Genomic DNA, 13,467 nt, shown 5'->3' with positions numbered 1-13,467 from the left:
GTATTTCACCCTCAAGAATGGGGGTAGGAGGGTGTGATGAAGCCCTGGGCTTGAGACAACCTAGTAGTTGTCTCCTGTTCTTACACTGGCAGATCCTGCACATCTGCACACTAAAGCACATTTCTGTTACTTTACCCAGAGCGAATAGTTTATTACGTATCATTACCTCCGAACAACAGATAATCAATTTGGATGTGTCCTTATTTACCTGGACAAACACTGGAAGGCTTTGCAATTTAATGGCCTAACTGTTTGTTAGAACAAATAGACCTATTCAATTCCAAGATCACAGTCAATCTGACGGTTTATAGCTGGTTGGTTTCTGCTTTCAAACTGTGAAACCCTGATTTGTTTTCAAGGTGTAAAATTAGCGGTAACATTTTCACGTGCTAGCGGATAAGTCCCTTATTGAAACATATGACTGCACTTGCTCATTGCAGAGTGAAAATAGTCCTGCTCAAACACCCAGCACAAAGCCCGTGGCCCGCCTGAATTTCACGTGGGCCCTGGTGTGATGCCAGGTGTGAACCAGCCCAGACACTGGCTGTCTGCACAAGAGCACATTTCAACTATTAATTTACAGGTTGAAGCAGGAGGCTTCCCATTCATTACTGCATTGTACTATTTGTATACACTCTGTAGAACAGCAATGAGGTGCTTGAACTGCATGCAGCCGTTTAAAAACACAATTCTTCATTTCATCTCTGAAATGATTAGCTGAGGTTTATCTTTCTAACACTGAAAATTGGTGCTAAATAATGTCCCTTTGGTTTGGCATATTTCACCTTATAATAATACCAATGTAAATAAGCACAAGTTTAAAATAAAATAAAATAAAATAAAACAAAATAAAATAAAATAAAATAAAACAAAATAAAATAAAATAAAATAAAATAAAATAAAATAAAATAAAATAAAATAAAATAAAATAAAATAAAATAAAACAAAATAAAATAAAATAAAACAAAGTAATATTTGAACCTAGATCCCTGTCTTTAGATCTCAGAAGCCAGAGGAGTCAGAACAATAAAGGAAAGAAAAGCAAGAAGGTAAATATATATATATATATATTACTGCATTAAAGGGTTGGTTACTTTGTTGTTGTTGTTTTCTTCTGTTTAGTTATGCAAGTGAAGTTTAATCCTCAAAATCAGAGAGCCAAGGTAAACTAAAAACAAACAAACAAACAAACAAAAACCCATCAAAGTGGACCTCAGTGAGAGATTTGAAGATGAAGGAAAGAAAAGTCTGGCAAATGAAACAGGCTGCAGAAATAGCTGCACTAGTGGAAATTATTGGGTCTGTAAGTCTGCTTTCTGGCCACCATGGAATGAGTTACTGTTTCCAGTATAAAAAACAACTCACCCAGAAATATCCCAGCATTAATCTGCTTGAGTGACTTGCTGAGTTTAGGCTGCCAAAGAAGTCACATATTAGACATGCTGGAGCACATATGTGGAGTGCATGTGATAAGGAGGTACTTGGGAATACACAGCAATGTTATACTGGATGTTTCAAAATGCTATTGTGCATCTTCCAGCTCTCTCCATCCAGACGACACCCAGCTATCCAGTTTGTATGCATTTACCTTCATGCTTCTATTATTTTTTTTCTTTCACTTTGATAACTTTTCCTCTTTCCAGGGATTTGCTCCCAAGAGGAAAGATACTTAGACATTCATAGTATTATTTTCCTGCTTCCCCTCACTTCTTTTGGTTTAACAACCCTGTCTCTTTTAATCGCTCCATATGAAATAGGTTCTCTATTCCCCTCTTCATTTTAATAGTCCTGTTCTATTGCTGCATTTTGGATGCGTCTCTCTCTCTTTTTTTTTTTTTTTTTTTTTTGGTCATTAGTGCCTCAAAGATTCTGTCAGAAATCTTTTGTACTTGTCTTATAGTTGCATTACCTTAATAATTCATAGACACATGCAACTTCTAGAAAGTCCAGGTCTTTCCCCATTCTCAGTAAAAAAACTGATGATCTCTCTATTGAAATCAGAAATGGCTGGGTTAAAGTGTCTCATCTTACAGATGGAATCACAGCACTGGTTCAAGCAACTCTGAAGAAAAGATGTATGCCTGACACAATGCTTTGGCATATATATGTGCAGTGAGATCATCTCACCCTTGTCCACATGGATATTTAATAAATATTCACACATATATCATATTGATTGAATATAAATATTAGTGAATTGGGTGCTGCTTAAGAGGTAAGATTCACTAATCTACAGAGAGCATATGCCTTATTAGAGACATCATAAGCACCCCAGGAAGGTGAGAAGCAAAACTGCAGAGAAGACAGAGAAGACAGCTGCCCAGCAGCTCTAGCTCAGACAGAGGCATCCATAAATTTAGAGATGTCTTATTCAACACCCAGTGATACCATTAACATCTCTGTTTAAAGGCTCCACCCCCTCATATTAAAGCTGGTACATGCTGACACTTTGATTTTCCCATCGTGGAGCTTCAAAGCAGTCTGAATAACTGGCGTTTTGCTTACACTTCCGAAGCCTGAGATTTTTTTGTTTTCAGTTCTTGACATAAGTGATCATATTTGTCAATCTTCCCTTGCATTCTCAATTGAAGGCTTTCATCAAATAGAAAGAAAAAAAATCCCACAGTGAAATCTTCTCCTTCTTATTACCATTACCACTAATATTACCATTGTCATTACCAGATGCAGACATAATCTTTAGCTCCTTTTATAAAGACTTTGTGCGTTAGAGTATCTGCAAGTACCATCAGAAGGCTTTTATTGAAGGTCCCGAATAAACTTCCAGAAACATATTAGGACCAGAGTGCTGTGAGGATTTAGATATTGCCAGGGATTCATCTTTAAATTAACTGTGCCTTTATGGCACTAAAATTCTCTTTTTTTATTAGTGACATAGCTTAATTGCTTCACAATCAGGGGAAAAAAAATTAGAAAGGAGAAGAAGAATGAAAAAAGAAGAGTAGCAAATACCTGCACGACTTAGCCACATTAAGCAGCATGGTGCAGAATATAACTTAACAGTCCAGTGAACTGTCAGTGGCAGAAGTAATTGGAAATTGGTGGGATAGTTCTTCATGTGATGGGGATGGGAGTTTTTCATGACTATTTTTAATAGGCAAATAGCTCTCAGGGCAGCTTCATATTCTGTCATTAATTTGTAAAGATCCTTTATAATGTAGAAAAGTTAAGATAGGAAAAAAAAATTCCAATTACATGTTTAATGACTTGGCATTTGTGGTAATGCTATCTAGCACTAATTCACCTGTTAGAAAACAGTCTATCTTTTAGCCCCTGGGGTTAATAGAGTGCAAAAGCCTAGTCTTATCAGAGGGTGGGAGAAAAGTGATTAATTTTTTCCTACAAATAAGAAAGGAAAGCAAGAATGACAAAATTGATTATGAGTTTTTAACTTGCTTTTTGAGCTTAGGCTATTTATTAAATATCTTTGTAAAGAAAGGAACAAACTTCCAAATGCTGGTGTCTGTCTAGCCCTCCCTTTTACAGGGAGGCCAGGGGGACTTCAGTCCCTCTGTACCCACAGGGGTGAGTCATGGGGCTGTAGTTGTGAAGCTACATGCTACATGCTGTAATGGTTTGATCAACCCATAGGTGGATGGATGGATCTGTCCTGTCCTCAGTTGCCCACTCCTAGCTACACTGAAATCAATAGCTGATGCCTTAGTATAACTAAGAGCAGAATTTGTTCCACATCTGCAAAGAAATACAGTTTATGCAAACATCCACATTCATTTACATGTCTGTGCTTATCAGTCACTGCTGTATTAGTGTCTTCCTCTGGATAAAAGGCTAGCAAAGGCATTTGCAATGAACCCTCCCATTTTAAGATGGGAGATTAAGATTAAATATTCTGAAAACTGGACATTGCAACTGACTGCCCTGGTGTGCATTTCTATGCCTACTGAAAGGAGGAGAGACATTTACTGTGTTTATGCAACATCTTCCTTTGCTTAATACCAGACTTATCTGTGTCAAGGCTAAACCAGGATTAGCAACAGAAACACAAAATGATACTAGAATTCATGCTGTTCTGTCTGTTCCATGGAGAACATGGAGATATTGGTAATATCAAAAAACAAACAAACAAACAAAAAACACTGATTATCATCAGTCCAATCTCTAGGAGTTTGACATTAAAGATAAGTGCAGTCTAATGGCTGGAAAACAAACCCAGAAATCAAGGCTTACCTCCTCTGTTCTTAACTCAACTCCTGGTTCATCTGTCAGGAGCTAATGAAGGTTGAATACTGAGCAAGCAGAACACTGAAATCCAGTGATTTCATCTGGAATTCTGTAAACCTGGATTTTCTGAGAAGTCAGACTGTACAACTTGTACCTGATCCCTTTAGGGTCAATTATGTTTTTATCATTAAATTCAGTTGAAGAAAAAAAAATGAACTTTATAATACCAGTACCTCAATATCTCCCATCTGTGGTATGGAAGCAGAAAAACCCACCTGAAAGCTTTAGGATGGGTCTAGTGCTAAGAGAACTAGCATTTGTAGTGTCCCCTCTAGTGGTCTGCTGGTTACAGAGAAAAATATATAAATCTCAACTTAAGTGTGGGATCCACCTCACTTAATATTTTTATAAAAGCAGTATTTAATACACGTAGGTCATCTAGGCTCCTTTCAAAAGTTTGGGAGAAAAACAAACAAACAAACAAACAAACAAAAAACAGATCTGTGAACAGTGGTAAATCCCAGCCTCACAAAATTATTGAAGGTAAATATGATTATATTGCTCTTAAATGTTACTGTCTCCTTCCATTGATTCTCAAGCAAGGTGAGGTTAGCCTAGATGAGACAAAATGACGCATCTTGCTCTAGCAATCTAATTTTGAAGAAATGATCAATCTTTTGTTGATGGCCTGAAGTTTTATTTGGATTCAGATGAGAATGGACTCTCCTGTGAGTAGGACAATGGGTGGGCAAGTGCAGGATGCGACGGAGAGAAGGAGGAAGGGATAGGCAGGCTACATTTTGCCTTTCACTGTACAGGAAAAACACACATTTGTTTGGTTGCTAAAAAAAAAAAAAAAACAAAAACTTGCTATTATTGCTGCTTCATATTGCTGCTTTGGAACAACCTAAAAGAGATGTTCAGCTACTTTAGGAAACAAGGGGTGCAGGTGAAACTACCAGCCCATTCTTACAAAAGAGTCAAACTTGTTTTCCCCAAGTTAGTTGAAAGAGATGTGTCCTCATTCCCATGGCAAGAAACATTTCCTTTAGTGCAGCTGACGAGTTTTTCAAGGTGTTTCTGCACATCTTGTAGGGAAAGCAAATTGTCATCAAAATTGAAAATTCAGAATATGTTTTTTTCCCCCCCTGAAGGTCCTTAGGGTTCTTGAAATGCTAAGTAGAAAACTGAGCTCAATGCATATGGAGGAGATTTTCATATTTTAAAAGACAGACAGTGTCAGCCGGCAGACGCAGCAACTCCAAGAATCTTCAAAAAGGCAGAAGTAGAAAAGTTTACTGCTTGTTCGGCGGACATGTTATTTCAGCCTGTGTTCTGCAGATTGAGAAGCAGATTGCCTAGGGTCAGAGGGTGACCCTGCCCTGCAGCATGAGTATCATTCCTTTTTTTTTTTTTTTTTTTTAAAGTGCAAATTTACATTTGGCTGCAACCTGCCTCCTTAATGATGGATCAGCCTTTTGTGCAGGTATAAGTTCTGATTGATGGGGCACAGGGATAGGAGAGCAGAATGGAGAAAACAAGTTTATAAATTTGACATAAGATTTGAATCGCAGCAGGAACTCTGCCAGTCTCCTTAGGCTTAAAATTGGACTGGCTGGAGATACGTACTGCATGTATGATGTTTCAGCACTTATTGCTTTCATTATATCTTTACTTACTCAGTTAACAGAGCACTGAACTTGCAAAATCTGCCAGACTGTTTTTTTTTTTTTAAAAAAAAAAAAAGAGATTTAAGGGATAGAATGGGGCTCGGAGAGAGAGAAAGACAGAAAGAGAGAAAAAGAGGAAGAAAGAGAAGGAAAGAGAGGAGAGAAGAAGAGAAGGAAAGAATGAAGAAAGAGAAAGAGGGAAAGAAGGAAAGAAGGGAAGAAGGGAAGAAAGAAAGAAGGGAAGAAAGAAAGAAGGGAAGAGAGAATGAGAGAAAGAAAGAGAAAAAGAGAGAAAGAGAGAGAAAGAAAGAGAGAAAGAAACAAAGAGAGAATGAAAGAGCAAGAGAGAGAGAAAGAGAGAAAGAAAGAGAGAAAGAGAGAAAGAAAGAGAAAGAGAGAGAAAGAAAGATAAAGAGAGAAGGGAGGAAGGGAGGAAGGGAGGAAGGGAGGAAGGGAGGAAGGGAGGAAGGGAGGAAGGGAGGAAGGGAGGAAGGGAGGAAGGGAGGAAGGGAGGAAGGGAGGAAGGGAGGAAGGGAGGAAGGGAGGAAGGGAGGAAGGGAGGAAGGAAGGAAGGAAGGAAGGAAGGAAGGAAGGAAGGAAGGAAGGAAGGAAGGAAGGAAGGAAGGAAGGAAGGAAGGAAGGAAGGAAGGAAGGAAGGAAGGAAGGAAAGAGCTAAAGCAAAACAAAACTACTGAGTTGGGTCATCAGCTAGAGAAAATCAGTGTAACTCCAGTGAAATCAATTAAATGATACTGGAGGATCTGGAATGTTTTCTTTTTCTTTCTTTCTTTCTTTCTTTCTTTCTTTCTTTCTTTCTTTCTTTCTTTCTTTCTTTCTTTCTTCCTTTCTTCCTTTCTTCCTTTCTTCCTTTCTTCCTTTCTTCCTTTCTTCCTTTCTTCCTTTCTTCCTTTCTTCCTTTCTTCCTTTCTTTTCGTTCTATCCTTCCTTCCTTCCTTCCTTCCTTCCTTCCTTCCTTCCTTCCTTCCTTCCTTCCTTCCTTCCTTCCTTCCTTCCTTCCTTCCTTCCTTCCTTCCTTCCTTCCTTCCTTCCTTCCCTCCTTCCTTCCCTCCTTCTTTCCTTCTTTCCTTCTTCTTCTTCTGAACAGGCTGTGTTGACATTTTATGTTTCTTATTATTATTCCTTCTCTTTCTTTGTTTTGGGAATTATATGGCTTATTGACTAAATAGCATTAGAAAACTAAAGTTAATGGGCCAAATTCTTCCCTAGTGCTACTTTACTGAGTTAAAGTTATATGGGGATGAATGAGTTTAGGGACTCTTCTAAAGAGAGTTATTGCAGAAGATGATTCTATAATAAAAAGGAAGTCCATGGCTTTGTTGTCATTTAAATGGAAATTAAATGTTGCAAGAAGCTTCATGCTTTCAGCTCCAACCGATGGGACAAAACCTGAGGGTGCAGAGCACAAAATGGTAAAATCATATCTCCTTTTAATGGATTAGAACAAATCCTTTAATAATATCAGGAATGTACTTAATAATACTCCTTTTCATGTCTACCTAGAGCACGGACTTCTATGGCTGACCAGAATGGCCATTTTCTCTTCTCTACAATGTCTACATCAATGCCAATAGAAAGAGGGGTCGCAGACAGATATGACACTGGTCCTAGAAGCAAAGTGACACTATAAGGATCTGACTCCTTAAAACTGCAGTAATGCAGCACCAGTCTGCATTGAGACCAGTGAAAACAGATTCTCATTGGTGAGAAGAAAAATAGAAGAAGGTTCCTAACCAGAAGTGTTCTGGGACAACCTTCTCATGGGTGAGCTGAAACACTTTTTGTGTGTAAAGTGGAACTTGATGTGACAGATTTGAACAGTTGTGACTGGTAATAGTAAAAGATGGGACTGAACATGTGAAGAGATTCTTGCAAGTCCCAAGTTTCTCTAAGCATAAGGAATGTTGCTGTTGTGCTTGGGAAGAAGGTTGAGAAAACAAGAATTGGAACTGAAAGCTCATTTACTGTCAGTGTCACTGAGTAGAGGGCTAGCACACACTAATGTTTAAGTGCTAAATCCAGTAATATAGAAGCACGGTAGAAATGCAGAAGGGTAGATGATTTTGTTCTCAAAGAATGCAAACCTAAATCTAACAGTCTTTACTTACGGAAAGATATATAATCAGCTGGAAAGTGCATTTGTTAAGTAAAACATCATTCCATAAACCTAAGTTACTGGTGCTCTGTTTTCAAATAAAGCTTTATGCATGGCTTTGTGCTATGTGATGAGAATCCACAGAATCACCCTTGTGAGGGCCTCAGCTCTCTACAGAAGCATATGCTGTTGGCCAGACACTCTGATAGGCTTTGGATGTTCACTCCCTGCTCTATATGTTCTAGATCTAAAGTATTATTAGCACATTAAAGGAGCACTTTTGTTCCAAGGCTACAATTGTGAGAAGGGTAATTTTTTCTGGACCAAAATGATGCTCCAATAAGTATCTCTGATAATGATACTTGTTTTGTAACACTTAACTATTTTTCTACATGGATATTTACAATTCTTAAATATCTACAGTGTATGAATTGATGGCACTTTCATGCACCTATAAATAAACATATAACATACATTTGAGGAAAGGAAAGGTCTTTTCTTAAACCTGCTTCTTATCCGTTTTTAAAGGACATATGATAATCACTCCCGTGTTCCCAAAGACCTGCCCATCATTGTGGTTTTCAAACAGCAGAAATTCTCTTAGTTGTATATTCAGTATGTAAAGTCTTTCTCAGGATATTACTAGAGGGAAAAAGGCTGTTGCCTATTCAGTTTTGTTACAGTTCATTAGTGACTGAAAGTCATTACCATCTGACTGATGTATAAAGGGTTATATATAGTTTTCAGTCCTGTTTCTAGTGGACAGATGTCCACACAGAAAGAAAGAAATACAGCAAGTCTGTCAACTCAGCTACCTTCAGCAACTTTGCTGAAAGTCTTTGCCAAGAATGTGAGACCTGGCTGAACACCCGAAATGATCAATTACCCTGCTTATCATGGTAGTCCCACTAGCAGAAGATAGATGGCATATGAGGAAGCATGCTGTTCTCTTGCAGATGGTATGTATTTCTTACCAGGACTGAGAGATGACATATTTATCTGCGACTATCAATAGAATATGGACTGCAAGTGACACTTTTGCTTCAAAGCAAGGAAATAGCTCCATTCCCTCCAAAGAGCATCATGTCAGCAGCAGCGCTCTCTACTGCTCCCATTGTTTTCTTGATGCTTCACATCATCAGGCCTCGGGGACCTCTCAGGGAAACATCAAACTGAGAAACAGAAAAACAAAGGAGGAACATTTTAATGCATGAGCAAAGTAATGAAGAGCGCCCATGGTTTTGCATCGCTTACTACAGGTTTTCCAGTGACAGGAAAGACACAGCAGCAGTAGGTAACTAAATCTAGGCATCACTAGACAGTTCCTTATACTCTTCATGAGAGAAACAGAATAGGTTTCTCTTTGTTTACCTTTATTCAAAAAATTTGTAGATGCTTCCATGCATAAATTGGTGTTTCAAGACAAAAGCACTTGGGTAAACCTGGCTGTTGCAGAAAGCCAGGGCCTGTCCCACCACCCTGGCCAGTGAGCAGGCCAGGCCAGAGGGCAGCCAGAGCAGCCACAGGCATCAGGCACCCCCACTGGGATGGGCCAAGGCCAGGCCAAGACACCAGTCCATGAGTGTGACCTCATTTAATGAAGCCCATGGCCCAGCCATGGACAAGCCAACATCTACAAAGGGGTGTCCTGGGCAGGGGAAACTGGTGACCGTTAAGGCCTTTTTGTCCCTCAGGCCTATAGTTTCACCAGAGTTTTAGAAGTGATTGATGCTGTTTTCTGTTGGCATGATGAAAGTCAGAGTTTGCTACACATTGTGCTTAGGACACTGAAAATCTTGATCCTCCAGTTTACCTCCAGAACTTGACCATGCTATCACTTATATGCATATATACATTTCCCTGAACAATATATATGTTCATGTGGAAACCCCAATAGAATTGCCAGGATAGTTTGCTTATGGATGTGCCATGTTTGATACCCAGCGTTTGGAAAAATCCTACACTATTGTAGTAGGACACAAACACTTAAATACCACAATATTTCTTCATGCCATGCCCTAGATGTCATGCTATAAAAACAACCTTCCTGTATGCTGCAAAACAGTCCTTACACTACATTAGGCACTTTGACCTGAAAAAACACATACAGAAATAATTATGTCTTTTGGCCACAAGAGTGGCCATCAAAACCTAGAGAGACAGGCCAAATATTATTGCATTTGGGATACAGATGGTCCAGTCTGCAGGGGTCAGATCAAGATAGGGTAGATATGAGCCACATGTGCTAGCTGACACAAAGGCAACAGCCTACAGTAACTGTTTTCAGCAGCACAGACATTGCCATCAAAGCTGAGAGCCCTGAAGGATCCACAAAAGTAGCAGCAGAATGTAAATGGGATAATGTCCTTATCTAGCTCTGCATCTGCTCAATATCAAATGGATATATTCAGCTTTACTGTGTTACCCCAGTTGTAGCAGTATATATAGACACTGTAGACACTGCACCAGCTTATCACAGAATCACAGAATTTCTAGGTTGGAAGAGACCTCAAGATCATCGAGTCCAACCTCTAACCTAACACTAACAGTCCCCACTAAACCATATCCCTAAGCTCTACATCTAAACGTCTTTTGAAGACTTCCAGGGATGGTGACTCCACCACCTCCCTGGGCAGCCCGTTCCAGTGCCTAACAACCCTTTCAGTAAAGAAATTCTTCCTAACATCTAACCTAAAACTCCCCTGGCGAGATACATGTATGTCATCTCTGGCAAGCTATGTTTCAGTGGTGTAGAGAGTGATGCACAGATATGCATGGTATGTTCATTTCTGCATCTTTATAGTCTTTGAAGATCCTTCAAGATGAAAAATACTCTTTCTGTCAGCCTCTATGTCATAATCCCCATCACAGCAGTATTTGAGATCTTCTAAATGTAAGGTTATTAATATGAGAAAGTAGTATAAAATGACATTTTTGATTGAAATTGCATCTTTCCACAATTTTACTGTCAAAAATGTCTTTCCTAAACATTTTTGTCTTCTCTTGCCTCCCACAGACCTAATTTACTTACTTACTTAGACACACCAGGATCTGAGAAAACTGGGTAATACACCACTTTGAAAACTTTTTTTAAAACACATGCCAGTTTCAGAGGTCTTCTATATTTTTCCCTATTTCTAAGAAACAAACAAAACTTGAATAATGACCTAAAAATGTTTCTGTAACGGTGAAATCGATGGTGGGATTATTTAACTGATATTACTAATCCAGTTAATTGAAAATGGATCCAATTTTTTTAATGTTAGTTTAATATAATCTGTTTAAAGGAATTTGTTAATTTAATTGAGTTTAAATTATGTTTTTCACTCATGACACACACCAGCTTGGCAGTGCTGGAAAGCAAAGGCTTCGTTTTAGTGATACATGGTTTTGGGCTGCAGCCTTCTCCAATTTGCTAGATATTTTGGAGAAAAAGTTAACAACAAACAAACAAACAAACAAAAATAAAACTCCTGGTTACCCTCTCTGAGGGGAAGAAAAAAAAAAAAAAAAAGGTGTTGAGGTGAAATGGCCCTTTTTCCTTAAAGAGGCCTCCTTCGCTTTGCAGTTAACTAGAGAAAGGACAGGACTAGTTGATGAATGCCCTTCCATACCTTCTAGCTAATGGTTCTTGTTGTGAAAATAGAGTAGAACATGCTGGTGGTTTTTTGTTTGTTTGTTTTTGTTTTGTTTTATTTTGTAGTATGAGCAGCACAGACTAGGAGAGTTCACCTGTCTTGATGCTCCCTCAGTGCTAGTGCTGCTGTGTGCCATCACTCCAGTCAGCTACACCAAAATAGCACTTTTATACTTGCATTCAGCAGTTTTGAGAAGTTTGGAGTGTCTGTGATCAGAAAACACCAACCTCCTCTCTAATCACCTACTTGCTGCTCTGCCTAGATAGAAAGAATTGGCATACAATAGTAATGACACACATATTTATGTTGCTTGAAGTACCTGCAATCCTTATAACCCTCAAAATACTAAGAATTTTTCTACAACCATATTTTTATTACAAAACATAAGTTCTGTGTGATTTTTGGTTGGCTGTAAGGCTCATTTATAGAGTCATTCTGCAAATATATTTTTGTTGTTGCTGTTAGGTGATGACTGCTAATCAACTACAGATTCTAAAAAAAAAAAAAGATGAAGTGTAGTAAGACTCATGATAAAATCATTACAGTATATACAGCCTTCAACCTGCAATTTCCGCACCTTGGCTGGTACTGCTTTGTTGTTTTGTGGGAGAATACAACTGCCATTTTTGCTTGGCCTTCTTCAGAGGTGTCAGTAATCTCAAATAAAAAGGATTGACTATAGAATTAAATAGCATGTGACAGCTGCTAGAAATGCACATGTACACCATGCAGATCATCCCTTTCCTCCATGAGAAAGCATTATCTCTGGGGGCACAGAAGGGTTTCAGTCAGGACAGACTTTGTTGTAACTGCCTCAGCTGTACTGCAGCACGGAGAATAACAACCAGAGGGAGAGAGAAGGGGGAAAATGCAGGTGTTGCTGGGGACTCCTGCTAGAAAATGGGGCAGGAGTCACCTCCTTGAAGCCCTCAGTCTCAGCTGCAGCATGCCCTGGCCCTGCGCTCTCTGCACAGGCGGCCATCTCGCCTCCAGCTGCGGGTAACGTAGGTGAAGGAGCCGCCATCTTGCGCGCCGTACACCTGGGGGCAGCCATGTTGGTGAGCACGCTGTGGGCGCAGCCATCTTAGGTCCGCCCCCTCGGCAGGGGCAGGGGCAGGCCGGCGGCCATCTTAGAGAAGGGCAGTTGTGAAGGGAAGGGGTGTCCGTGCTCCTTCCTCCCTTAACTAAGATGTCGGCGCCGCTCGGCCCCGCCGGCCGTTACGCTGCAGGGCTAGGGCGCCGCTGAGGCGGCAAGCGGGCGGCGGCGGCGGCAACATCATCATCATCAGCAGCAGCAGCCGCCATGGGCGAGGCTGAGAAGCTTTATTATGTGTATAGCTGTGACCTTGACATCAACGTGCAGCTGAAGATGTGAGTGAGAGGGGCACGGACTTCAGCCTCCGCCAGCTCCGGGGGTGGCTGAGGAGGGGCCCGGCCGTGCTGGCGGCTGGGGAGTGCAGCTGGGAACCCCGGGCATCCCGCAGCGGTGCTTTTTGGGGGGCTCCGGGGCCGGGTCGGTGCTGCTGTGCCCTCCCCACTCTGGGGGCTATGAGCTCCCCTGCAGCCCAGCAGCTTGGTTTTGCCCCGGCCGCGTTAGAAGCGCTCGCGGCCTCAAGTTATGTGGGGCAGGGCAGTGCTGTAAGGCACAGGTTGACTGAGCTGAGTCCTCATGCCTCTGATAACCTGTCACCTGCCGGTGTTGCAGCTCCTCAGTGATAAAGGCAGGAGATAATCTGAAGACACTTCTTTCGCCTACTTGTTTGCATGCTTCTTTAAAAGCACGTTGCTGTTAGGCTCTCTATTACAGGCAGAGATACAGCTTCTAAGTACGTGCTTAGCTGGTTAT

The 13,467-nt window shown here is 40.4% G+C and overlaps 1 protein-coding gene across 2 annotated transcripts in view; it reads left to right on the top strand.

The window, feature by feature from the left end:
• Positions 1-12,756: 12,756 nt before the first annotated feature.
• PIK3C3 (phosphatidylinositol 3-kinase catalytic subunit type 3) overlaps positions 12,757-13,467 on the top strand; it is a 67,106-nt gene continuing 66,395 nt past the window's right edge. Inside the window, exon 1 of one of the 2 annotated variants that reach the window (XM_038170664.2) lies at positions 12,757-12,992. In XM_038170664.2, the coding sequence (XP_038026592.1) occupies positions 12,925-12,992 (68 nt within the window). In that variant the 5' untranslated portion in view covers positions 12,757-12,924. The remainder of the gene's footprint in view (positions 12,993-13,467) is intronic. The other variant, XM_038170663.2, reaches the window with a different exon arrangement.

The sequence above is a fragment of the Anas platyrhynchos genome, chromosome Z, assembly GCF_047663525.1.
Source record: "Anas platyrhynchos isolate ZD024472 breed Pekin duck chromosome Z, IASCAAS_PekinDuck_T2T, whole genome shotgun sequence".
Classification (NCBI taxonomy): domain Eukaryota; kingdom Metazoa; phylum Chordata; class Aves; order Anseriformes; family Anatidae; genus Anas; species Anas platyrhynchos.
The sequence above is the reverse complement of the archived record's forward strand: the minus strand, read 5'-3'. Positions and strand labels throughout refer to the sequence as shown.